The sequence below is a fragment of the Erigeron canadensis genome, chromosome 5 (assembly GCF_010389155.1).
Source record: "Erigeron canadensis isolate Cc75 chromosome 5, C_canadensis_v1, whole genome shotgun sequence".
NCBI classification, from domain to species: Eukaryota; Viridiplantae; Streptophyta; class Magnoliopsida; order Asterales; family Asteraceae; genus Erigeron; species Erigeron canadensis.
The window spans coordinates 28,966,080-28,993,376 of record NC_057765.1 but is presented as its reverse complement, the minus strand read 5'-3'; the positions used below and the strand labels follow the sequence as shown (position 1 = coordinate 28,993,376).

At 36.5% G+C, this 27,297-nt stretch overlaps 4 protein-coding genes across 5 annotated transcripts; 3 read left to right on the top strand and 1 right to left on the bottom strand.

The window, feature by feature from the left end:
* Positions 1-10,644: 10,644 nt before the first annotated feature.
* On the bottom strand, positions 10,645-13,347 carry LOC122601512. Its single transcript, XM_043774267.1, has one exon. The coding sequence runs from the start codon at positions 13,345-13,347 to the stop codon at positions 10,645-10,647; it is 2,703 nt and encodes a 900-aa protein (XP_043630202.1).
* A 6,201-nt stretch (positions 13,348-19,548) lies between these two features.
* Positions 19,549-20,297, top strand: LOC122600860 (putative germin-like protein 2-3). Of its 2 annotated transcripts, none has more exons than XM_043773636.1 (2): positions 19,549-19,663; positions 19,768-20,297. In XM_043773636.1, exons 1-2 carry the CDS (start codon positions 19,549-19,551, stop codon positions 20,295-20,297), a joined length of 645 nt encoding a protein of 214 aa, XP_043629571.1. The 2 variants fall into 2 exon arrangements, with proteins under 2 accessions (XP_043629571.1, XP_043629570.1); XM_043773635.1 differs by having other exon boundaries at positions 19,762-20,297.
* A 1,725-nt stretch (positions 20,298-22,022) lies between these two features.
* LOC122600780 (putative germin-like protein 2-1) lies at positions 22,023-22,754 on the top strand. Its single transcript, XM_043773541.1, has 2 exons — positions 22,023-22,137; positions 22,219-22,754. Exons 1-2 carry the CDS (start codon positions 22,023-22,025, stop codon positions 22,752-22,754), a joined length of 651 nt encoding a protein of 216 aa, XP_043629476.1.
* A 2,620-nt stretch (positions 22,755-25,374) lies between these two features.
* On the top strand, positions 25,375-26,414 carry LOC122600607 (putative germin-like protein 2-1). The gene is made up of 2 exons (XM_043773353.1): positions 25,375-25,617; positions 25,712-26,414. The coding sequence occupies exons 1-2, from the start codon at positions 25,503-25,505 to the stop codon at positions 26,245-26,247; spliced, it is 651 nt and encodes a 216-aa protein (XP_043629288.1). The 5' UTR covers positions 25,375-25,502; the 3' UTR covers positions 26,248-26,414.
* Positions 26,415-27,297: the final 883 nt, after the last annotated feature.

The window sequence follows — 27,297 nt, the reverse complement described above, 5'->3', positions numbered from 1 at the left end:
CTTTGAATAACCTATGCCTTTAAAACACTTTGAATAAATCTATTACAAATCTAACCTTTAATTTATATCTTTTTTAAAAATATGTTACAAGATGGATGAAAACAAAAATCTATCATAGATTGCATATTAGATGAATGCATTCAGTGTATGATATTCTTTTTCCTAATAATTTTTAGAACGAATTGTATTTTTGGTCCCTGTGTTATCAAACATTTTGCAAGTTTGATACAAACATGTGCAAAGTTGCGAAACGCATCCCTGTCATATCACACCTGTTGCAATTTTGGTCCAACAGTAACCTTCCGTCTATTTTCTACCGTTAATGGCATCATGTGCCTCTCATGTGGGGGGCAATATTGTCTTTTTATATAAACGAGGACTATTCTTGCAACTAACCCAAATACATATATCAGCAGATTTCGATGATTTTTTTCCAGTTTCGGATGACTTTCCAGATTCCGGTAAAACATTAAATTTGAAAAATAGAATTCAACACACAAGTTTCATCATACAACACGTATAAAAAAACAATCCAAACAACTAAAAGTTGTTAAAATAAAAATAACATCACTTTTGAGAGCAAATAAAGAATCAGATTTGTTACAAAATAAAAATAAAAAAATTTGAAAATGGGTATTGTTCATCGTCATCATTAAGAATTCAACCTTTCGTCACCCACGAACAATACCATATACCAGATCTTTGTTTATTAAGAAATTGAAGTAAAAGAATAAAAAGTATAGATCTCATCTCATCGACGGGTATGTTAACGGCGTCCTTCTCGGTCGCTTCTCCTCCGTCGATGATGTTGAAATCTTCGATTTCGTTCCTTCGTTTTCCCCACATGAGATTACTTCTCACCTCTATCCTCCTCTCTCAGTCTTCGGCAAGTCGGATAATATAAAAGCTATTATCATTATTAATATTCGTATGCCTTATATGTATTAGATTGTTATCTTTTAGTTTTTGGGAGGTGTTTGGATTCATGTAGTAAGATGAGGTAACTGGATCTGGTCATATTCAAAATCAATTTTCTGATCATCTTCTAAATCTATACATACACCTATTTTCTTCTTCATCCTTGTATATCGATCCCCAATTTGGGAGAGAGACACTGTGTGTGTCTGTCGTTGATGGTCTTGGTCCACTAGAGATCTGTTTTCATATGATGATGACGGTGTCGAAGACGTGCTAGAAGAAGGGGTTTGTATGATGATGATGATATCTGATTGCTTGAGATCACGTTATATATATATATATATAAATCAATGTTTTTTAAAATGAAATATATTTTCCCAGTCAACATACCACATGGACAGTTTTTAAAATAAATTAAGTTTTATTACCACGTTTATATATTTGGGTGAGTTGCAAGAATAGTCATTGTTACTGTTAGCCCTCACGTGAGAGGTACATGATGTCATTAACGGTAGAAAATAGACGGAAGGTTACTGTTGGACCAAAATTGCAACATGTGTGATATGACAGGGATGCGTTTCGCAACTTTGCACATGTTTGTATTAAACTTGCAAAATGTGTGATAACACAGGGACCAAAAATGCAATTCGTTCTAATTTTAAAAAAAACTATATTTTTAGTATGTGAAATTGTCGAAAATTTCATTTATGATTTTTAAATGAAGAAATTATAAGATAATCTCAAGAAGTTGTTTATTATTTTTATTTTTTTATCAAACACATATGTCCGTTGTTTTTTCATTAATGCCTACAAGTGACTATAAAAATAGAAATTTTCCCACTTTAAGACTATAAAATAATAAGTGAAAACTTTGGGAATTTTAGGTATAAAGATGTGGTATTTAAAGAGTTTATAAAGTTTTTTTTATCAACATTATATTATAACATATATATATAAATACTATTTTTAAAACAATTTTAAGGTTATGTCATAAATATACTGATAATAAAGAAAACCTTTTAGGCATAAAAATGTGGTATTTCAAGAGTTTATTTAATTATTTTAAAACCTTAAGTTTTTTTTATCAACATTATATTATAACATATATATGAATACTATTTTTAAAACATTTTAAGGTTATGTCATAAATATATTGATAATAAAGAAAACCTTATTGAATGTATAAGTTGTCAACAACTTTATCGCGTCTTATTATAGGTCGGAAGATTTCTTTATTGAGAACTTCCAAATCTATCGTTAAATAATATACATAATTGCCTCAACAATCATAGACTTAGAAGCCGAATTTAATTGTTACACGATAAAGCTAAGAAGATCAGCAAGTTGAGTATAAATCGACTTATGCTTTATCAAACCTTTATCTTTAATTTCAAAGTTTGATAAAATACAAATGCATTATAACTTAGGTATTTTTATGCTTATGGCTTACAGTCTATTCAGATAGATCGAGTTTGACGTCATCAAACTCCGTTCAAAGTTCAAACCAAGTCATTTCCATATATTTTTAAGTTGTTCAAAAGTTGTACATTTTATGAGGGTTTTTTTTTTATTAACAATGTATTTGGATGTTTATAAATTAACCTTAATTTTATTTTTTTTTAAAAATTAATAAAACGTATATATGTTATAATACAATGTAGATAAAACTCCAAGTTTAAATGTTTTAAAATAACTAAATAAACTCTTCAAACCGTAATTATTTTTGGAGAAAGTTATATTTTTTTACCTGAAATTGTCAAAATTTTCCTTATAGTCTATAAATGAGAATATTTTCATTTTTGATATCCTCACGTGTTGATCACGTGGGGTCGTTAACGGAACAACAAACGGCGTATGTGCTTATAATCAAAAATGAAAAAAAGTAACCAACTTCTTGATATTATTTGTAATTTCTTCACCTAAAGACTATAAATGAAAATTTTGACAACATCAATACTAAAAATGTATTTTTATCTAATTCTTATAAATAATGTTTATAAATAAAAGTAAAATATGTAAAATGATTATTGTTTAAATAAAAGTTGTTTTGTATCATGAATATCTTTACATCTAAGTTTATATGTTTTTGTTTTTTTAGTTTTTGGGATATTATTTTATAATGAACCAATTTCTAATATTTTGCTTTATTTGTTTTATTCTAATGATTTTTCTGTCCCATATTAAATGTACAATGTTGACTTATCAAGTTTTTTTTGCTTTTAATTTTGACTGTAAAAATTTCACTTCATATAAACTATAAAGTATAGGAGATGGTACCTACGCAATGGGGCGGCGGTAGCGGCAACGGGTGGTGATGATGACGGTGGTGGTAACAATGTGATTATTAATCTAAAAGTAATTGATGTAAATGGTAGTGTAATTATTTTATGGTTAAGGGATGTATCCTTTGTAAATATTTTTATTAAGACTATTATAGAGATATTAGGTGGAAATATTTAAATCAATGAATAAAAAAGATACAGTAGATAGTTTGGATAAATATGGTTGAAAAATATTTTTGGGATATATTATGTAGATTTAGCATGAGTTAAGATTGTGTTGAAAATTAAGGGTATTTTGGGTATTTTAAAGGTAGAAAATTGAAAAGAGCGGATGTAGTTTATTTATAATAAAACTAGCCTTGTACCCGCGCGATGTGGCGAGGCATAAGAAAAACATTGGTTAAGTAGCGGTACTGTGTTATTATATGAATATATGATTCAACTCAAGTGTTTCTTAGTCCAGTAGAAAGTGCAAACTGCCGTTATTGTTTTAGAGTGAACGTAATTAAGTTGATCGATTATTAAACTCAGTAACGCATATGTGTTTTTTTGGTAGACTATGTGAGCAACTTCAGGGAAGGGAAGGGCGCGCAAGCTTTTTTCTAAGGGTATTTTTGAAATTTCAAGGATAACGTTTTGATGGTAGTATAGATTAAAAAGGTAAATTAGAGACTTTAAAGGTTGAATATTAATTTTTAGGAGGGTAGTTTGTTTATATAAATAATATAGATATAGAAATTAAGTTTTAAATATACTTTTTGTTGATATTATTTTCATTAGCTATTATATAACATAAATGAAGATTTTCAGGGTCAAAATTGAGAGGAAAAAAACCTCACAAGTCAAACACGAACTAATATGGAACGGAGATGAAGGGAGTACTTGTTTTATAATGACAATATACAATGCATTATGAAACAATTATTTATCTAAATAAATAAAATCTTTTTTCATTTGTAATATAAAATGAATTATAAAACAATTATTAATCTTTTTTTGACAAGTGAATTTTACCTCAACCGCGTATGATGTGTGCTAATCGCACAACGAAATGGTCTCACACTAAGCGGATCTTAAATTGTCTTTCTCACCATACCACCTCCTTAATTGGAAAATACCGTCGAGGAGAACCTAACAAGGCTCGAACTCGAGACCTTGGAGTAAACTCCCCGGGGTCCCGCATAAAATGTTTAGTGAAACACCCCTGGGTACTAGGGTTTAACCCGGTGGTTAAAAACAATTATTAATCTAAATAAATAACATAACACCTTAACAATTAATGATAAAAAAAAAATGAGGGATGAAGGTTTAGGTAGTATAAGTATATAAAATAGCAAACAACGGCAGATAAAAAGATTCATTATAATTTTAAGTAAAATTATTTTGGCAATGCAATGGTTTTAGAAATTTTTTAGTGAATATAGCAAAGACACTTTATGTTAATTAACAAGCTTCTGAAGATGAAGGCTCTGTAATTTTTAAAATATGAAGAGGCTAAACATCAAAAGCTTAAGTGACTCAATGTATCGAAGGTAATATGACGGTGTACACGGTGAATGTAGCGAACGATTACGGGAATCAAGTCTTTCACATCTATCACATATGGTGATATGGCTGCCAAAGTAATAGATGTGAAAGACTTGATTTTCGTAATGAGTCACCACTTTACTTTTTCTAAACGGGATACATTCACCGCATACATTGCCAAGTCTAATCATGAGCCTAAACCTAGCCAAAATAGGCGAGGATTGGACCGGTATGCAAACGTGACCTGAGGACTCGCCTGTATTTTAGTGGGTGGGTTTAGTCCGGGTTAGACTACAAACATATTTTAACGGTTTGGAACATTGTATATACACGATCATTAAGAACTATAAAGTTACAAAAGTAGTTCACAAGCACTAGTGCACTATCTATCTGTAAATCTGTGTGGTAATGCCATGACCTTATTAAATAAACATTCTTTAGATTGTTGGATTGTTGGTGCAAATTGAACACTAGTTACTTGGTAGCATACAAACATCAAAAGATCAAATTCAAATATTCATTGTATTTTTAAATGGGGTGTCTATGAATCTTGTTGAACCTGCCTAGAAAAGCCAGAAGCTGAGTACCCGTTGATCACCTGTTTGGTCCATGGGCCTGAATTTTCTAGACAATCGGGTTGCGAGTCAGGCCTTAGCTGGCCCAACTGAAAAACCAAAGGCTCGAATCATGGTTGTTGCGTACAAAACTATGAATTAAAAGTTTATTTATGAAACTTTCCTATTTTCATTTCTAATAAACATGAAATATTATATCTTTTATGGTTTTTGGGCAAACTCACCTTCATAGTCTCAAAGTCTTTGGTATGTTTGTTCATAATCAAGCAAAGGTAAAAACAAACAAGATAAAGTTCGTTCTCATTCGAAGTCTGCGCGCGTTCCCCCGCCCATCAAAACCAAGGTACACAATCCGTAATACGTATTGTTTTCAAGTCGATTTTAACTGCACTAACATCTATTATACCAAGCAAGAATTTTAATGATGTGGTATATATATGCAACTTTATGCATCGCTATCTAACTTAAAAGTTTAAATCGTTGTTATTTATTTGTTAGATAGTTCTTGATTTAGTATTATGAAATGATACATTATTGTGCTTTTATGATATGTCACCAGTTGCTTTTGAGAAAAAGATGTAATTCTTGCTACTTTTATCAAGAAAAACTAGGTCAATTACAAATCAAAAGAGCAAAAATAATGTATCACAAATCAAAAGAGCAAAAATAATGTATCTTGTATTAATACCTAACCAAGAACTATCTAACAAGTTGAATAACAATGATTAATTGTTTAAGTGAGAAAACAATGCATACAGATTTATATATAACATCCATTTAACTCTTGCTTAGATACATATTATCGTGGCTAAACTCGACTTGTAAACAATAAGGATTGTGTACCTTGCTCTTGAATGAGAACGAGGAGAAGCGAATTCTCTTGTTTTTTTTTTCATATGCTTGATGTATGCTTTTCTTTCTTGACGTATGAATGAATAACAAGAGATTTTGAGACTCTTTATAATAGTGAGTTTTGCATGGAAAGCATCAAAGATATAACATATTCTATGTTTTTATTAAACACGAAAATAGAAACTTTCATGAGCAAACTTAGGGCGGTGCTTATAGCCGTCTTTGGCTTGCGTCCTAAACGTCCAAGACGCCAGACGCTTATTGATACCAATCTTCCTTTTTGATGCGTCTTCCATAAAAGTCTTCCACAAGAATATTGTGGACGCTCCATGTGGTCCAGGCAGCCATGTTTTTCCTTTTCTTATTTTTTTTTATATATATGTGTGGGGTATATATAGGTGTATTTGTGTGTTTGAGATAAATTATAATTAATTGATGATGTGGAGAAGAAGTTCTGAAGAAGCTGTCCTAATAAACAGTGAGTGTTTTGAGAGGAGTCCTGAGTTATGTGATGCTGATGTGACAGGGAAGAAGCTGGAGGACGGTCCTCCTTATAAGCACAGGCCTTACAATGTGTAGTTTTGTATGCAACCACCATTATTCAAGCCTATGGGTATTTAGCTGATAGCCCAGGGCTGACCCATAAACCGTTATAGAAAATTAAGGCCATGGACTGTTATCTCGGTTTCTGTCTTTTTCGAGCCGGCTCAAGGGGTTTTACTGGCCGAGCACTTTTTGTAACACCTTAACAAGGCGGAATAATAGGATATCACAAGAAAAGCACAGCATGACATGGAAATTAAGTAGAGACAAATCTAGATGCATTAAAAGGATTGGTAATCCATACAATTTAATCAAATACAAGTCCAAGACCATTCAAAAATGCATAAGGAGCACGATCATCAAACGTTTACAAAAGAGAGTACAAAAGATGGCATATGATCCTAAGCATAACCCATAAGCGGGGATAATGAATCACAAATCCACAGTAAGTCCAAGTCCAATCCTAGCATGCAAACCATCAATCATCAACTGACACGTCTTCCAATTACCTGATCAACTGAAAAGTGTACTAAAACGTGTCAACATAAAGTTGGTGAGTTCGTAGGTTTAGATAAAGAGATCAAATGTGTCGGGATAGCAACCGTTAACGTTACACGAGGATTAGTATACCTAATCATGTCCACACAAATCAACACAAGTCAACGTTTAACAATATTGATAACTGGCACGACTTACATGATAAACAATGCATAAAATACGTTTCCTGACACGACTTACATAATGAATAATGCGTAGTAACCGACACGACTTACATGATAAACAATGCGTAAAAATACGTTCCTGGCACGACTTACATAATAAATAATGCGTAATAAACCGGCATGACTTACATGATGAACAATGCGTAATCATAACACATGCAATCACGTGAACAAGCAAAACAAGTAAGTAATCATCATCTCGTTCAATATCATAATCAATCATATCAACTAACAAGCATTTAACAAACGAGTACACTTTCCACCCCAAATAACGTAAACCTAGGGCTACGAAACTCACCTTGTTCGGCAAAAGTAGTTAAGATCGAGCTAAGGTGAGTTTATAGATGTTCAATGTCCGCCATGTGTCCACAACCTACCATTATATATAATATACGCATTATTACGCGGTAAGCTAAACCCTAATTAGGGTTTCATAGATGGCATGTAACTTAAATTAACTCCCAGAGTTGTCTTAGAAGTGATTCAAGAACATTTATTGATAAAGGAAGGGATTTGGTCAAAAGCGGTTCAATGACTTAGCACCAAAATTTGACTTGAAAATCAAAGTGTTTAAAAATGTGTTTAACCAATTTTGTTGACCTTAGAATGATGATATAAGACTAATAAACAAGTTTTGAATCATTAAAAGTCGACCGGTAACCTACAACATCAAATCCGTTTTTGGAGCCCTAAAGTGGATGAACTATTGAAACTTGATAATTTCTTGGATTATTTGATGATATAGTTGTTATTATTATGAGATTTAGTAATTTAAACACTAACAATATAAGACTTGGGAGGATTAAATGAAGAATTTATGGTGGTGTTCTTGGTTGGTAAAAGGAAGGAAATGAGAGTTAATGAGAGTGTGAGAGAGAATGAAAGGATAAGAAAAGAAAGAAGAAGAGAGGGATGGGGGGGGGGGGGGGGGGGGGACGGCCAAGGGGTCTCTTTTTTGAGGCCCCGCTCCGCTAAATTCGACAAATAGCTAAACGTTATCCATTTAAACGCCAAAATGAACCCGTAAACACATTTAAACTCAACGTTACGTTGAAACACATCAAAATGTTCAATAATTTATATTAATTCACGAAATCGTTTACACATAATAACGTTTAATTACAAGTCAAACAAGGTCAAAAATCACGAATGTTACATCATTCCTCCGTTAAAGGGATTTCGTCCCGAAATTTAAATCTAACTAGATTCGTCAAACAAATGAGGATACTTTGCTTTCATTGAGTCCTCACGTACCCAAGTAAATTCGGGTCCACGTCTAGCTCGCCATCTTACTTTAACGAGAGTATACCGAGTGTTCTTAAGCTTTTTAGTTTGACGGTCTAGAATCTCAATCGGTTCTTCCACAAATTTCAACGTCTTATCGACCCGGATTTCCTCAAGAGGCACATGGAGAGTCGGGTCGGCCAAACACTTCCTAAGATTACAAACATGGAAGACGTTATGAACTCCACTCAAGCTTTGAGGAAGTTCCAATCGATAAGCTACCGGGCCGATTCGTTGAAGGATTTTAAAGGGGCCAATGTATCTCGGGCCCAACTTACCACGTTTCACAAACCGAACTACACCTTTCCACGGGGACACTTTCAACAAAACAAAATCACCAACTTCGAATTCGAGAGGTCGTCTTCTAACGTTAGCATACTTCTTTTGTCTTTCACGGGCCACTCTCAATTTTTCCTTAATTTGTGAGATCACCTTGGTTGTTTCAATGACGATTTTGGGCCCAATGAGTTGACTTTCACCAACCTTCGCCCAAGCTACCGGTGACCTACAGTCTCTCCCATACAATGCTTTAAATGGCGCCATACCAATGCTAGCATGATAGCTATTATTATAAGAGAATTCAACCAACGGTAAATGTGCATCCCAATTGCCACCAAAGTCGATGGCGCAAGCTCGTAACATGTCTTCAAGCATTTGAATCGTCCTTTCAGTTTGACCATCAGTTTGAGGGTGGAACACCGTACTCATGTTGAGTCGAGTACCCAAGGATTCTTGGAACGCCTTCCAGAACTTTGAAGTATATCGGGCATCCCGATCGGATATTATGGAAATCGGCACTCCATGTTTAGATACCACCTCTTTGATGTACAAGCGTGCCATGGTGTCAAACTTATCGCCTTCCCGGATGGCTAAGAAGTGAGCCGACTTAGTCAACCGGTCAACTATCACCCAAATAGTGTCCCGACCACTACTCGTTCTAGGTAACTTCGTGATGAAGTCCATGGCAATTTCTTCCCATTTCCACTTCGGTGTCGCCGGTTGAACTAGCAAACCGGGCAGTTTCTTGTAGTCGGCTTTCACTTGTAAGCAAGTGAGGCATTCACTAACATATCTAGCAATGTCTTTCTTCATTCCCGGCCACCAATACAGATCTCTCAAGCCAAAATACATCTTTTCGGAACCTGGATGAACCGAGTATGCCGACTTATGAGCTTCATTCACCAATTTCAATCTCCACCCGCCAATAACGGGTATCCACAACCGTTCAACAAAGTATAACCCGTCATCATCTTTTCTGTCAAATTGTTCTTCTAAGCCGTGTAATGCTTCATTAATGAAGTTTTCCGGCCTAGTGGCCAATCTTTGAGCCTCAATGATGGAGTCACGAACACTCCTTATCACAGTGAGTCCCATAGCTCTAATTCGTCTTGGCTTTATTCGTTCTTTCCGGCTCAAGGCATCGGCTACAACATTTGCCTTACCCGGGTGATACCGGATAACACAATCATAATCACTAAAAAGTTCAAGCCATCTTCTTTCCCTCATATTCAACTCGCTTTGATTGAAAATGTGTTGAAGGCTTTTGTGATCGGTATAGATCACACTTTTAGTGCCATACAAGTAATGTCTCCAACATTTCAAAGCAAATACGACCGCTCCCAATTCTAAGTCGTGTGTCGGATAATTTTTCTCATGCACCTTCAATTGCCTAGATGCATAAGCAATCACCTTACCCCGTTGCATTAAGACACAACCCAATCCTTGGCCGGATGCATCACAATAAACCACAAAATCATCGGCTCCATCGGGCAAGCTTAAGATGGATGCATCGCACAACTTGTCTTTCAACAATTAGAATGCTTGCTCTTGTTTTTCGCCCCAATCAAATCTTCTTTCACATTGAGTCAATAAGGTTAAAGGTTAAGCAATCTTAGAAAAATTTTCAATGAATCGCCTATAATACCCCGCCAAACCAAGGAATTAGCGAATCTCGGTTGGTGTCTCGGGTCGTCTCCAATTCTTCACCGCTTCAACCTTACTTGGGTCCACATGGATTCCTTCCTTGCTCACCACGTGACCAAGAAAGTGGACTTCTTCAAGCCAAAATTCACACTTGGAGAACTTGGCATACAATTTCTCCTTCCGAAGTAGTTCCAAGACTTGCTTCAAATGCCCGGCGTGCTTTTCTTTCGTCTTGGAGTAGATAAGTATATCATCAATGAAAACAATGACAAATTGATCCAAGTAGGGTGAACACACCCGGTTCATCAAGTCCATGAACACCGCCGGTGCATTTGTCAACCCAAAAGGCATAACCGTGAATTCAAAGTGCCCATAACGGGTAAGAAAAGCCGTCATGGGAATATCATCTTCATGAACACGTAGTTGGTGATAACCCGACCGCAAATCAATTTTTGAAAAGAAACGAGCACCTTGGAGTCGGTCAAATAAATCATCAATCCTTGGAAGAGGATAACGATTCTTCACCGTGAGTTTGTTTAATTCTCGGTAATCGATGCACATTCGGAAGGAACCGTCTTTCTTTTTGACAAATAAGACCGGTGCACCCCACGGTGAATGACTAGGGCGGATAAATCCCTTTTCTTGGAGTTCCTTGAGTTGGGTAGCCAACTCTTGCATTTCGGTGATGGCTAGGCGATAGGGTGCCTTGGCCACGGGAGAAGCATTTGGGACAAGATCAATGCGGAAATCAAGTTCACGAGATGGAGGCAAACCCGGTAAGTCATCCGGGAATACATCCATGAATCTATTAACCACGGGCGCGACTTTCAATTCGATTTTTGTGACATTAACATTATAAACTTTTCCTTCCCATGGTTCAGTTGTCTCACCTTGGACTACTAACTCAACCCCATCATCTAATGGAATTCTCACCACCCGACTACCACAATCTATGACCGCGTTTATGGCCGACATCCAATCCATTCCCACGATCACATCAAAGCTACTGATATCGAAAGGAATCAAGTCTATCAAGAATGGGTGGTCACATAACTCTAAGGTACAATCACGAACAACTTGATCAATTTTTGTTAACCCGCCATTTACCATCTCAAGTTTAAAATAATACGACAAAGGACTAAGGCTAGCATCAATCAACGAAATGAAGTCATTGGAGATAAGACTAAAATCGGCACCCGAGTCAAATAATACGGTGGCATATTGATTGTTGAGAAGAAAAGTACCTGCCACGACGTTTGGATCAACACGAGCCTCGGCCGCATTCATGGCAAAAGCTCTTCCACGGGGGGCAAGTTGTCGTTGTTGAGCTTGTTGTTTTTGTTGGCCTTGGTTTCCACGGTTTTGATTAGGACCGGCAATTTGGAGTTGGTTAGGATGCACGGTCACTTGAACTTGTTGGCCAATGAGATTTGGGCACCGGTTACGATAGTGGTCTTGGCTACCACATTCATAGCAAGTACCCGGGGCCATCGAGGGACGCCTCATGTTAGGAGGAGCAACATTCAACGGAGCATTCCAGCGATTATTAGGACAAGACTTGATGGTGTGACCCGGTTGGTTACATAGAAAGCATGCATCGCATCCCACATGAGTCCAATGGTGACGGTTAAACCTAGGGCATAATGGACTAGCCCCGGCATAGCCACCCCTTGGAGGACCTACCACCGGTACAACCGCCGCAAAAACCTTTCCACCACGACTAGGGCGCTTATTGTCACGCCTATCATCTTTCTTAGTGCCGCTTGACTCGGCAACCTCCTTCTTTTTGTTATCACCCTTGCTCAACTTACCACCCCTAATGAGCTCTAAGGTCACACTAGCGGTGCGGGTGGTTGCTTCTTTGAATGTCAATGGCATGGTGGGGTGACAAACAACCATTCTCACTTCATGAGGCAATCCTGCAACATACTTCTCGATCTTTACTTCTTGGGGCTTCACATAATGAGGAATGAGCCTAGAGAGTTGACCAAAACGGCGGGTGTAACCCTCATAGTCTCCCCCCTTCATGGCAAGCTTGGAAAATTCCACTTGCAAGCTTCTCATTTCATGGGCCGGGCAATACTTGGCAATCATCATATTTTTAAACTCTCCCCATTGAAGATTTGTAGCCACATCGATCCCCACTTCTTCAACCTCCTCGTTCCACCATTCAAGAGCGCCACTCTTCAACATACCGGTGGCATAGGTAATTCGTTGGTGGTAAGCACAACCACTTCGGACAATGATCGCTTCAATCGCTTCCAACCACTCTAGACAACCCATAGCACCACCATCTCCATGAAACTCCGGAGCCCCACATTGCTTAAAGTCTTTAAACAAACACCCCTGTTGGTAAACATTGTGACCCCTTGGTCGCGCAAAGCCTTCTCCTTCATTATTCTCCCCATTCGCATCTTCATTCTCGTCTTCACCTTCATTTTCACTTTCATTTTCATTGTGAACCGCTTCATTTTCCGGTTCTCTTTGGGGACCTCTAACTTCCATGGCCGTTTGAATTCGGGCCACTAGATCCGGCATGAGATCATTTAGGGCTTGAGTGATAACCTCGGTTGACACCCGAGGGTTTGCACCACCCCTGCCACCTCGGCCACCACGACCTCCTCTACCACCACGTCCCCCTCTACCACCACATCCCCCTACATTTGCCTCTTGTTCATCTTGACGTCGAGGATTTCTCACGACTCTCTTCGGTCTAACCATAGTCCTGAGCACACGTGTTAGATTAGCAAGTTAGTTCTCACAATCCCCACACGAGTTAACCAAAGTATATCATCACGAAACAAGTATCTCATATTTAGGGTTTCCCTAAACCGTATAGCATGCATATCTCTACGGGGATTTTATCATGGCAATAATCTAAGGCTTCATCAATCATACAATCATGAATCATTCAACATAAAATAAAATGGGTCAGGTCATGACAAGGCGGGTGAAGCATAGTCCAAATCTTAACTTCAACATTCAACACATTAAAAGTGTTTGTATACAACGTGTACCAGCGGCTAACCCTCCACACCGTTAATATATTAAATGGATGTCAAGACTCGGTTCCGTTATGCTCTCTAAGTATTGGTCGGGTATGTATACAGGGTGTACCAGCGGCTAACCCTCCACCTACCCAATACTCATTAAGCATACCGGGATTCCTACTATACTTCATCCACAATGCGCATTCCACGAGACCATTAACTTTATATGACATAGGATAACCATAAATTTGTTGATCAGGCGCCTCTAGGGTTACCGAATGTCATACTCCGTTAATACCCTCATTTCACTTTGCTAGGGTTAAACAGTAAACTATAAGATTATACGTTAACGTTCGATAAGTCACGGTGTATCCCGACACTAACATATACGTCCATCAAGTCATCACATAACAATCAAGTCATAAGAAGCCTACGAACTCCATTCAAACAAGTTTTTATGCACCATACAATTCACGTTGCACACAAAATTTCCTATCATGCATGCTAATTATGAAATGTGAGTGCAATGGCTATAGGCTAGGTCGATCCACCTAATTCTCTACAACCTGGCTCTGATACCATTCTGTAACACCCCAACAAGGCGGAATAATGGGATATCACAAGAAAAGCACAACATGACATGGAAATTAAGTAGAGACAAATCTAGATGCATTAAAAGGATTGGTAATCCATACAATTTAATCAAATACAAGTCCATGACCATTCAAAAATGCATAAGGAGCACGACCATCAAACGTTTACAAAAGAGAGTACAAAAGATGGCATATGATCCTAAGCATAACCCATAAGCGGGGATAATGAATCACAGATCCATAGTAAGTCCAAGTCCAATCCTAGCATGCAAACCATCAATCATCAACCGACACGTCTTCCAATTACCTGATCACCTGAAAAGTGTACTAAAACGTGTCAACATAAAGTTGGTGAGTTCATAGGTTTAGATAAAGAGATCAAATGTGCCGGGATAGCAACCGTTAACGTTACACGAGGATTAGTATACCTAATCATGTCCACACAAATCAACACAAGTCAACGTTTAACAATATTGATAACTGGCAGGACTTACATGATAAACAATGCATAAAATATGTTTCCTGACACGACTTACATAATGAATAATGCGTAGTAACCGACACGACTTACATGATAAACAATGCGTAAAAATACGTTCCTGGCACGACTTACATAATAAATAATGCGTAATAAACCGGCACGACTTACATGATGAACAATGCGTAATCATAACACATGCAATCACGTGAACAAGCAAAACAAGTAAGTAATCATCATCTCGTTCAATATCATAATCAATCATATCAACTAACAAGCATTTAACAAACGAGTACACTTTCCACCCCAAATAACGTAAACCTAGGGGCTGCGAAACTCACCTTGGTCGGCAAAAGTAGTTAAGATCGAGCTAAGGTGAGTTTATAGATGTTCAATGTCCGCCATGTGTCCACAACCTACCATTATATATAATATACACATTATTACGCGGTAAGCTAAACCCTAATTAGGGTTTCATAGATGGCATGTAACTTAAATTAACTCCCAGAGATGTCTTAGAAGTGATTCAAGAACATTTATTGATAAAGGAAGGGATTTAGTCAAAAGCGGTTCAATGACTTAGCACCAAAATTTGACTTGAAAATCAAAGTGTTTAAAAATGTGTTTAACCAATTTTGTTGACCTTAGAATGATGATATAAGACTAATAAACAAGTTTTGAATCATTGAAAGTCGACCGGTAACCGTACGAAAATGGAGTCAAATGGACAGCGAATGGAGGATGGTATGGCGGATGCTCGGATGAATTGGCGGATGCGGATCACCCGCAAATTCCTGCATACCATCCGCAGATTTAGGACGAACTAGAAAGCCATTTTCCTTGCAATTGAACCATCTAGGAGCCGATTCAAGTTACCAAACTTTGACACAACCTAATACAAGTATAATCACGCATAAGAATCCATTCTTTTCACAAACCCACTCCCAATTTCTCAAGGTTTGATTCAAAACACGTTTTTGAGCGAAAACACACATTTTACGTCAAAATCGACTACCAAATGTTTAAGTTTATGGCAAGGGAGCATTCTACAATGTAAGAGGAACATTTTAAACTAAGAAACACTTACCAATTGCACCTACAACATCAAATCCGTTTTTGGAGCCCTAAAAGTGGATGAACTATTGAAACTTGATAATTTCTTGGATTATTTGATGATATAGTTGTTATTATTATGAGATTTCGTAATTTAAACACTAACAATATAAGACTTGGGAGGATTAAATGAAGAATTTATGGTGGTGTTCTTGGTTGGTAAAAGGAAGGAAATGAGAGTTAATGAGAGTGAGAGAGAATGAAAGGATAAGAAAAGAAAGAAGAAGAGAGGGATGTGGTGAGGGGGGACGACCAAGGGGTCTCATTTTTGAGGCCCCGCTCCGCTAAATTCGATAAATAGCTAAACGTTATCCATTTAAATGCCAAAACGAACCCGTAAACACATTTAAACTCAACGTTACGTTGAAACACATCAAAATGTTCAATAATTTATATTAATTCACGAAATCGTTTACACATAATAACGTTTAATTACAAGTTAAACAAGGTAAAAAATCACGAATGTTACACTTTTAGATCACCCCTACACCACCATATCATCATGGGTACGTTCAGCCACGTAAAATTAGCTTTGGATCCTTGGCACATGTTTATAAACTCTTGCTTAGATAACAATGATTAATTGTTTAAGTGAGAAAACAATGCACAAAGATTTATATATAACATCCATTTAACTGTTGCTTAGGACGAACATATTATCGTGGCTAAACTCGACTTGTGAACAACAAGGATTGTGTACCTTGTTCATCATTCAATTCGCGATAATAATGTATATAATATGAAACAACTCAACTTATGATTACTAACTATTATAGCTCAATGGTTGAACACAAGTTTTACATGCTGAAGGTCTCGAGTTTGAGACATAGGAAATACATGTTTAGGAATTTCACAAATAAAATCCTCCAATGAAGCAAGTTTAAGTCCTGCAGAGGGAATGAAGCAGGTTTGAGTCCTGTAGAGAGGGCATAGTTTTATCCCAATTAAATGTCGTGCTTTTGGGCGGTTTAGTTGAGAGTTTATCCTTATACTAGGTATTGAGGGTGATGAGACCCTCTAGCGCGAACCCGGTTAAGACAAAGTAAGCTATACCCCTGTTATGAGCAAATGATCCACATCTCTTAGAAAGACACATATTCAACACATTATTTATTAAGGGAAAAGTGAATATGGGGTTGTCCACCATCTAAGCTTAGATGTGAAACCACTCACACACAAATATTTTATTAGTATTTGTATTTTCTACAAATGATGGGGCCCCCATGATATTTATGGATTAAAAAAACAAATTGTGAGTGATTCACCATCTAAGTTTAGATGCGGGACAACCCATATTCGCTTCCCATATTGACCAATAAAAGTAGGATACATTTTATTTGTTCGATCAACTAACTCAAATTATATTCACTCACAAATATATTTTCATTTATCCATTTAATTTCCTTTCATTAAGTTAAACGGACTAACATCAGCAAAACATATTTCATTCATATTCATTCGGTTCATACATGTTCATTCGATTTGTTTACAACTTTAATTATAAATGGTCAATAGAGCTATATATATCCATAAAATGGCCATCACATGGACCAATGCATGAACACTCGAAATGGAAAAGAGAAAGGACAATTAGTAAAGGGATTTCAAAAAAGAGAACAAGAACCTTGATGACGTACGTTTGTATGACTAAATGGTCATTGGGGAAGATGATGATAGGGCATTTAGTTTGACTTTTCAGATGACGTGGCAGCCATGTCAACAAAGAAAAATAAACAAAATGAAGTTTCATCCAGTCTCCGGTTGCATATAATTAACATGTGCATATAAATTTTGTTAACCATAAACCAAATCCAAATGGTCTTGTTGGTTTGCTCCGCAGAACAACTTATAAAGTTCGCCTTAAAAAAAAGTCAGGACGACGCGTCCTAGAAGTCTAGAACCGCCATGAAAGCATAGCTCCACCAAGGCCATCCTTAACTAATAACAGATGTTAAAGTCTCGCTGCTCAATCCAAAGCAACGTATATGCTAATCATTCGCACAATGTCCCATGTGGCCTCGTCAGTTTGTAAATGCCAACCTATGAAGGACGTCGATAGCAGTCAATTTCGTCCTTACCTTATCAGAATTGTATTGTAAATTCTTGGCACCACTAAAGCAATATTTGCAAGTTTCTACCGGTGGTTTTCAAGAAGTAAAAGATAAAATGTCTCTTGCAATCGAACATGAATTCAACGAGATCAAAGTGAAACTTTCAAGTGAGAAAATTCATGTCGTTCATGATTGTAATATACCGCTTTTTAGGGAGCTTTTGTATCGTGTATCTCATTTTGCCTTGAAAGAGATTTATGAGCAATATAAAAGGTTTAAACAAGGTAATACTCACAATTCTTATATTTTTACTTTGTTATGCATTCTGAAAGTTTTCTTAAATTATACTGTATTATCTATGTCTTTGCAGGCAACATGGCTCTTTGCACTGGTCATTTTATGGAAACCATGGGTCTTCCATGTTCCCACAAAATAGAAGAGTGGCATGGAAGGTCACTTCCATTGGAGCTTATCCATCCAAATTGGAGGATTGATACATTAAGTCTAACTAGAGATTCTGATTCACACAATGATGACAATGGCATATTTGAGCAGTTGCTAATTGAGTTGCATTTAAAGTTCCAAATGTGGCCTGAGAACAAGAAAGAGTTTGCTACTAAGATGATTACTAAACTTATTGACGAATTCGATACACTTTTTGAGCCAAGAATTCAACGACCAAAAGGAAGACCACCAAAATCGAAAAAGAAAAGGGGAATAACTTCGACGAGAAGAGATTTATCAAGGTTTGAGCATGTGGAATCATCACAAACAAACAACTCGTCAATATCTACTTGTGTTGAAAGAACCAATGGAACAACTAATGAATATAGTTATATCTTTCATGACAACAATTCACTTGATTTAAATTTATACTCAGATTTATCAAGTGAATATATGTTGTTAGAGTAGTAAGATAGCCGACCTTGACTCTTGACAATGATCTTTTGTATGTTCGACAGGCACTCTTGGAAACTTGTACGCTGATCAGTTTTTGATCTTTTGTTTTATGCTCGTATTCTATACAAGTTTAGATACAGGCCTGTTGTATGCTTTTGAAACATCTTTTATGTAAAAGCTTTGACTGCTAATGTATTGATTTGGTTGAATGTATGCACTTTCTTTGATTTACTTCATAGATATAAAGCTTATGTTTTTATTAAAAAATTTAAGTATTGGAATAACTCATTTATTTGTATTGATTGTAATGATCAGAAGTTGAAATGAGCGTGAAAAATGATTTGGAAGAAAAAAAGACGTAAATGAAATGGAAATGCAGGTGGGGAGGAATGAATTAAAAAATGAGAAAGAAATAGATAAAAGTAAAGTACATAAGATGAGATAAGAGCATATTGGAAATATTATAAAATTTGTGGTAAATCTGGTAAATATATTGGTACTATTATCAGCCCCCTATAGCAGGGGTCAAAAGCCGGCTGCCCAATTCCTATAGCAGATTCAACATACATATTAATATAAGCTTAGTCAGACAAATCCTATTATAGATAGCCTGGTATTGTTTTCAATTCATTGGACGGCAATTCAATGAAGTGTCATTATTTTAAGTTAGATTATTAAGGCACATAATCGAGAACCATGCAAATTAGTTCTATAAATATGGTGCCACAAAGCAACTAGTTTCACCAACAAATACACCTCGATTCTCATCTATATTCGGATTTAGAAAATTACAAGAGATGTCGAACAAACTCACCCTATGGAGCTTTTTAGCTCTCACTCTTGGCTGCATTGCTTTAGCCTATGAACCTAGTCCCCTTCAAGATTTTTGTGTAGCCGATATCAACAGCGCAGGTATTTTTTTAATGAAACTATTCATTGGTACGAGTTTGTTGAACTTTTTTTTTAGCTTGAACTTTATGTTGTGTTAAAAGATCTTGTTTAATGTGTAGCGAAAGTAAATGGTGTTGCATGCAAGAACCCGATGCAAGTTCAAGCAGAGGATTTCTTCTTTAGCGGGCTACACCTCAGGGGTAACACGTCAAATGCTGTGGGATCAAGGGTGACTCCAGTCTTTGCAACTCAATTACCTGGGCTAAACACTTTGGGCATCTCAATGGTTCGGATTGACTATGCACCATGGGGAATTAATCCTCCTCACACTCACCCACGAGCCACTGAGATCCTAACCGTTGTTGAAGGGAGCCTAGAAGTTGGATTTGTGACATCTAACCCTGACAATCGTTTCATCACGAAGGTGCTAAAAAAGGGTGATGTTTTTGTGTTCCCAGTGGGACTTGTTCATTTCCAACGCAGTGTGGGTAACGGATATGCAGTGGCAATTGCTGCATTGAGCAGTCAAAATCCAGGTGCCATAACAATTGCCAATGCTGTTTTTGGGTCAAACTCTCCTATTCCAGCAGATATTCTATCCAAGGCATTCCAGGTGGATAAAACCGTGGTTGATCAACTACAAACAAAGTTCTAGTGATCAAGATTCCAGTGACTAAACATTACATTAAAATTTGTTGTGTTGTTGTGTGATTTCGTTCATAGCCATGTTCTAATGCTTGCTTTCTAAATTATTGTGTGTCTATTTTGCAAAGAATTGTTTAATATACTCCATTATCTATCCAATTAATTTGAATTTTATGTGAATATTTATTTTTCATCATAGAGACTCTACTATCCTGGGGTCAAACCACATTGCTGATACTTAGGAGCCTAAGGCCTAAATTTTGGTTTTGCTTACACTCAGAGAAGTATGCAACTGATGCACATTCAACCAGTTAACCACAACTAGATATCAAGTATAATACAAGCTAAGTTATGACATGAAAAGGTGGTGATATTTGTCCCTAATCGAGATGAGTCGAAAACAAAATGGCATAGTTGGACGAGAGCCTTTTTAAACTTGTCCCTCAAAACAAATTCGATAAACATATTATACAACCATTTTTCTTTTTACCTGCTTGATGCAAAGTAACATAACATAACATAGGATTAATAACTCAATCTAACCACTTAAACTTACAAGAAGAGGACAATTTTATAAAAAAAAAGAAGCTCAGTATTGTTTAATGAGTCTCGAAAACAGGCCCGCTTTCTGTTCCTCCAAACAACCCCAAAAGCTGATCTTTAATTTCAAAACTGACGTGGTGACCATTGTAGTGAAGCTCCTTTTGACACGCAATCATGGGACTCTAAATACAAAAGAGCTCGCTCCTCCACACTTGGGCCCACTTCAGTGAGGTTCCAAATTACAATCAGGTCTAAGATGATTAACGGAGAATTCAGGTTTTTTGGTTAAGGAAACAAATAACAAAGGTCAGGGGTGTCGGTTAGAGAGATTGTCGACAGAAGGTTTTTTAGTCAGAAGGTTGAAGGGAATCAGTTGTGGACACTAAGGTTTGCGAGTATGAGTTGGAGTCTGAGAGCTGGGGGCGCCCAAGCTGTGGAATATTAAATGATGTTATGCTGTGATGGCTTAACTGGACATTATAAGTAAATACACAATATATGCGGAAAATTTTATCACTAGTTTAAGATACTTTTCGACATTGCAGTATTATATTGCAGTATGGCATTTTACAAAACTGATTGTAGGTATAGTAGGGTATTTGGGATCCAGTTTTCGTGGTGGATGAATCCACTTTTCGTTGTGAATGTTACGTCTCCTTATAGAGGAAAACCTTATTGGGCTTATACAGTTATACGTAAATATCAGATACTAAGATATTCACTGAAATTATTCACCCTGCAAAATGCAGTAAGATGAAGTTGTAGGGTAGGACGAAGACTTTACCTTTTAAGTTTTAACATTATATTTTTATACTCCATAGTAAAGAAAGGGTCATATGATGTGATTAAGTTTATGAAAATAACTAAATAAGACATTTCAGGATTGCAATTGACCAATTCTGGGCACTGAATTAAATTAGCATGTGTTAAAAGCCGGCTTGCCAATTCCTTATCCAGATTCACCACCAACATATAATAATTTTGGACAGACAAAATTGGTCATTTTATATTGTTTGTTTCTGATACATTAGACGGCAATCCAATGAGATCACAAAAAGCATCCATTAAACAACATAATCAACAACCATGCACATACTAGTACTAGCTCTATATATATGGAGCCACAAATCAGCTTGTTTCACCATCAAACATATCACAATTGCCATTTGACTTCTGATTCAGAAATTTTAAGATGTCGACTAAACTCATCCTATGGAGTTTTTTAGCTCTCACTCTTGGCTGCATTGCTTTAGCCTACGAACCTTCTCCTCTCCAAGATTTTTGTGTAGCTGATCCAGCTAACTCAGGTATCATTTTTAACGTCTTTTGTTACATATATATCGAGCTTTTTTAGTTAGATGTAGTGAAAAATATTTTTGAATGTGCAGTGAAACTAAATGGCGTTGCTTGCAAGAACCCGATGCAAGTTAAAGCAGAGGATTTCTTCTTCAGCGGGCTACACCTCATGGGTAACACATCAAATGCTGTGGGATCAAGGGTGACCCCAGTCTTTGCGACTCAACTACCTGGGCTAAACACTTTGGGCATCTCAATGGTTCGGATTGATTATGCACCATGGGGAATTAATCCTCCTCACACTCACCCACGAGCCACTGAAATCCTTACTGTTCTCGAAGGGAGCCTAGAAGTCGGATTTGTAACTTCTAACCCGGATAACCGTTTTATTACAAAGGTACTGCAAAAGGGTGATGTTTTCGTGTTCCCAGTGGGACTCGTTCATTTCCAACGCAACATGGGTAAGGGTAATGCAGTTGCTATTGCTGCCCTGAGCAGTCAAAACCCAGGTGCCATAACAATTGCCAATGCTGTTTTTGGGTCAAACCCTCCCATTCCAGCGGATATTCTAGCCAAGGCATTCCAGGTCGATAAGAGTGTGGTGGACATGCTGCAAACAAAGTTCTAGACTCACTAGAATTCAAATTACAAAAAATTACACCTGGTGTGATTGTGTTGTTTCATTCAGAGGCTTGTTCTTAAGCTTGTATTCTGAATTATTTATGTGTTTTTGTTCAAGTTTTATTTATTTGGTTTTGCAATGAATAGTTTAATACTACTCATCGTAAGTGTTTCTTAGCAATGTCGATAGTTTTACAGATGCTTAGCTCTTTAAGTTATCGCCACCCTTTAAAAATGATTCATGGCTTGAAAGATGTTTAACGACTAATTACACACAAATGATATAATAGCGATAGGCTACCCGGGGTTTCTTTTTCAAATCCATGGATACATTGAGAAAAGCTATCATTTTGAGGTGTTCTTGGTATGCATAAGTTCAAAAATGGACTGATAGAATATTTGAAACGTTTAGTCAAATTTAGCTCAAGCTCCACTACTTTAGGGGAATCGACATTGTTATTCATAGCCAAAATGTTGGTTTTGTTTACAATTGAGAACTGATGAAAGAGGCAATTGATGCATATATCCATCCAACGACATTTGAATATTATAATTGCACCTGAGCTAAACAATGACAATGACATGATAGGTCCGGGACATTATTATAAAGTTGAGATTGGGGAACCTTAATATATACGAGTCAAAAACAAGATGACATAACTTGGATGCGACCTTTTTCGTATCTATCACTCGAAACAAAATCAATGAACAAAATGTACAACCGTCCCTGTTTTTAGCTGCTATCAGTAAGGTATGTCAGCCAGACAACCATAACCCCACTGGGCAATGGGTCTATGTATCGGCTTATATTGAACCAAGCCGACGGCTTTTCTAATAAGAGTGGTGTAGGCTCTCAGAATGTCCTTAATTATAAGAAGTCACCATGGAAACCTCTTGCCATACAAATGGATTTACAAAGTTTAACACAAACATATGATCAATGTTTGGAATGATATTGATGATTCAGTTTTTAAGAGCCTTGTTACCGCCTACTAGATGACTTATTACTGGCCTTTTGTTGTTCAAAAGTTATAGTATTATTCTTTTGTGTTATATAAAACTTGATAAACAATATATTGTTAGGTTATATAACTATTATCAAATCAAATCACAAAGCACGCAGCAGAATATAAATTCTATGTAGTTAATTAATTAACCAAGAGAGAAAACATGTACCTTAAATTAAAGAGAATAAAGCAAGAAACCTTTGTAATAAGGTTTAAATTAAACCTCTCTACGATTGCACACACAACGTTGGAATGTATGTATGCTAGTACTTGATCACGAACCGAACAACCCTTGTTAATCACCTTTAATATCAAACGAACCAAAACCCGAAACCCTTTGTGTTTGGTGGTTTCGGCCGAAGCCAAGAGAGAGGAGAGAAGGAGAGATTTTTAGGGTTTTAGAAAACCTTATGAATTGTGTGTTTAAAACAATTAGATTTAGGTCTCTATTTATAGGATTAGGTAACTTGTTTACAAAGTTTAGGTTTTTCAAAACCCTCCCTTCTCCTTAATTTCCTTAGAGCATTCTAGAGGGGTTTTCCTAATTGTTTCCTAATTACAACTCTCCTTCATTAAGTCCGTTAATTAAACATCGTTAACTATTTAACATTTAACGGACAATCGTTAGTTCTTCGTGATCAAATTAATTAATAAATTACATTAAATATATTAATTAATTATAATTACATTCATGTTGAGGTGTGACCCCATAGGCTTAAATACTTTCCGGACATACGTTCATTTTACGTGATCATATTCTAACATATATGAATAAATTGAGTTTTAAATGTACTTTTCCTTGTTATACTATTCATCAAGAGTCATTTAATACAAATAAAGATATTTACGGTCAAACTTGTTAAAGGATGACTTTGAAAGTCAAAATAGCTAGGACATTTAAATTGGGACGGCGGTTTTGGACTCTGCTGTAAGATCTTGTGACATGACCCTTTAGCTTCAGCCCATGTATATGGTGGAGATGTAGTTTTCTAATCTAAGGTTGCTTAAAGATTTATCATCGCTAAGTTTAAACCCAAGATCATATGACACTCGAGCTCTGTATAGTACGTCTATATGGAATAAGGTACCTGACCTGAATCCGGCGAGAGTTTAATGTGGTTAGCTTTTCAGCACGAGTTTTGTAAGGGTACTACACGAGTGTTGAGTAAAAGTCCACTCTTGTAAACCTGCTTATATATAGTGATTTGTGGTAGTGGATTAAGCTCAACGAGCCGAACCAAGTAAACCTTGTGTTACGTTTGCTTTTTATTGTTTATTTATCAGATCATTGGCTATTTCTTGTTGTGGAGATCGATTTGAACATGTTATTGACCCAGCAAAATGCAATAAGATAAAATGGTGCTCGGAACATAAAAATATTTGTTATAGTGTTTGTTATGTCATTTCTCATTTGGAAGATTTGGGAAGACAGGACATATCAGAATTGCAATTGACTAATTCTTGCCACTATATTAGAATAACAGGTAATTTAAGCCGGCTGGCCAATACCTTATTCAAAATCATCTCCAACAGTCATATAATATAATGTTGGGCATACAAATCTCATGGTTGTGTAACGTGTAATATCGTTTCTAATGCATTAGACGGCAATCCAATGAGATCACAATATATATTTTAAGTAACATAAAACAATCATGCATGTACACTAGCTCTATATATATCAGCTTGTTTCACCATCAAACATATCTCAATTTTCATTTGTGTTCTGACAAAGAAAACTAAAGAAGATGCCGAACAAACTTATTCTGTGGAGCGTTTTAGCCCTTAGTCTGGGTTGCATTGCCTTAGCGTATGAACCTTCACCTCTCCAAGATTTTTGTGTAGCTGATTCCACTAACTCAGGTATCACCTAACACCAATATTACTGATTGTTACATATATATTGAGGTTTTTTAGTTAGACGTAATGAATGATATATATATTTTTGAATATGCAGTGAAACTAAATGGAGTTGCTTGCAAGAACCCGATGCAAGTTCAAGCAGAGGATTTCTTCTTCAGCGGGCTACACCTCATGGGTAACACGTCAAACGCTGTGGGATCAAGGGTCACTCCAGTCTTTGCAACTCAATTACCTGGGCTAAATACTTTGGGAATCTCAATGGTTCGGATTGACTACGCACCATGGGGACTCAATCCTCCTCACACTCACCCAAGAGCCACTGAGATCATAACCGTTCTTGAAGGGATCCTAGAAGTTGGATTTGTGACATCTAACCCTGATAACCGTTTCATCACCAAGGTGCTAAAAAAGGGTGATGTTTTCGTGTTCCCAGTAGGACTTGTTCATTTCCAACGCAATTTGGGTAACGGATATGCGGTGGCAATTGCTGCATTGAGCAGTCAAAATCCAGGTGCCATAACAATTGCCAATGCTGTTTTTGGGTCAAACTCTCCTATTCCAGCGGATATTCTAGCCAAGGCATTCCAGGTGGATAAAAGTGTGGTGGACATGCTGCAAACAAAGTTCTAGACTTTCTTCAAAGATTCGGATGACAAACACTTAAGGCGTTTGTGTTGATGTGATTGATTGTTTTTATTTATATCTTGTTCTTAAGCTTTCATTTTCATTCTAAATTATCTGTGTGAATTTTTCTTCTTAAGGTTAATTATATCTATGTGATTGTTTAGTTTTTTTCAGTTTTCAGCTTTTACAACATCTTTTAATCCAACCGTAATCCAACCGAGTTGAGTTTTTTGACTCCGAAGACATAGATTAAAGTTCGATCTTTATATTCGACAGAGGTCCTATTCTATTTTTGGTCAAACTGCAAACAACCTCTACCTTAAATAGGGATAATAGTATAATGGAATGAGATTCTCTCAAGTTTTCCCAACTTGACTAGTTAAGTTGGGAGGATCTTGACCGTTGATTGAAAATCAAGGGTTAAGATTAAATAAGTATCATTGAATCTTAGCCTTTGATTTTCATCCAAGAGTCAAGATCCTCCCAACTTAGTTGGAGAAACTTGAGGGAATCCTCTGGGAATCCTCTTCCCTTACAGTGTCTATGTCTCATCAACCTCCCCCAATACACCTTCAAATAGGGCTGTCAATTTTGACCCAACCCGAAAAAAAACAGGCTAGGGTTGAGTATTTTCGACCCACCAACCTGATTTTTTTTTTGTTGGGTCCGGGTTGGGTTGTTGGGTTGTCAGGTCGACCCGCCAACCCAATATCTTTAAAATAATTGAACTATATATAATAGTTCATACTCCACATTACACAAATTCATACGTCCTATTCTCATTTTTTATATTTCAAACCTAAAGTAACTTCAAATATGAAATAAAAGGAGGATTCAAAATTTATATCTATATCTATACCCCTTATATAAGTGATGTAGGATGAGGCGATAAGTTTGATAACTTTGTGCCAAGTATTAACAATACCCTCGTATTTCTATCTTTTTTGTACCCTTCGTTTTCCGCTTACACTATCAATGATAAAGCTTTATATTGGTTGATTTATTCCATTTTATATATATATATATATTTGCTTCTCGGGTCACATGGGTTGGGTC

What these genes read in the sequence shown, in the direction of transcription:
- LOC122601512 (XM_043774267.1), bottom strand. Translation starts at nt 13,347, where the DNA reads ATGGTTAGACCGAAGAGAGTCGTGAGAAATCCTCGACGTCAAGATGAA.
- LOC122600860 (XM_043773635.1), top strand. Translation starts at nt 19,549, where the DNA reads ATGTCGAACAAACTCACCCTATGGAGCTTTTTAGCTCTCACTCTTGGC. An exon ending in AGCCGATATCAACAGCGCAG is followed by an intron (nt 19,664 to 19,761) that starts GTATTTTTTTAA and finishes TTTAATGTGTAG; the next exon opens with CGAAAGTAAATGGTGTTGCA.
- LOC122600780 (XM_043773541.1), top strand. Translation starts at nt 22,023, where the DNA reads ATGTCGACTAAACTCATCCTATGGAGTTTTTTAGCTCTCACTCTTGGC. An exon ending in AGCTGATCCAGCTAACTCAG is followed by an intron (nt 22,138 to 22,218) that starts GTATCATTTTTA and finishes TTGAATGTGCAG; the next exon opens with TGAAACTAAATGGCGTTGCT.
- LOC122600607 (XM_043773353.1), top strand. Translation starts at nt 25,503, where the DNA reads ATGCCGAACAAACTTATTCTGTGGAGCGTTTTAGCCCTTAGTCTGGGT. An exon ending in AGCTGATTCCACTAACTCAG is followed by an intron (nt 25,618 to 25,711) that starts GTATCACCTAAC and finishes TTGAATATGCAG; the next exon opens with TGAAACTAAATGGAGTTGCT.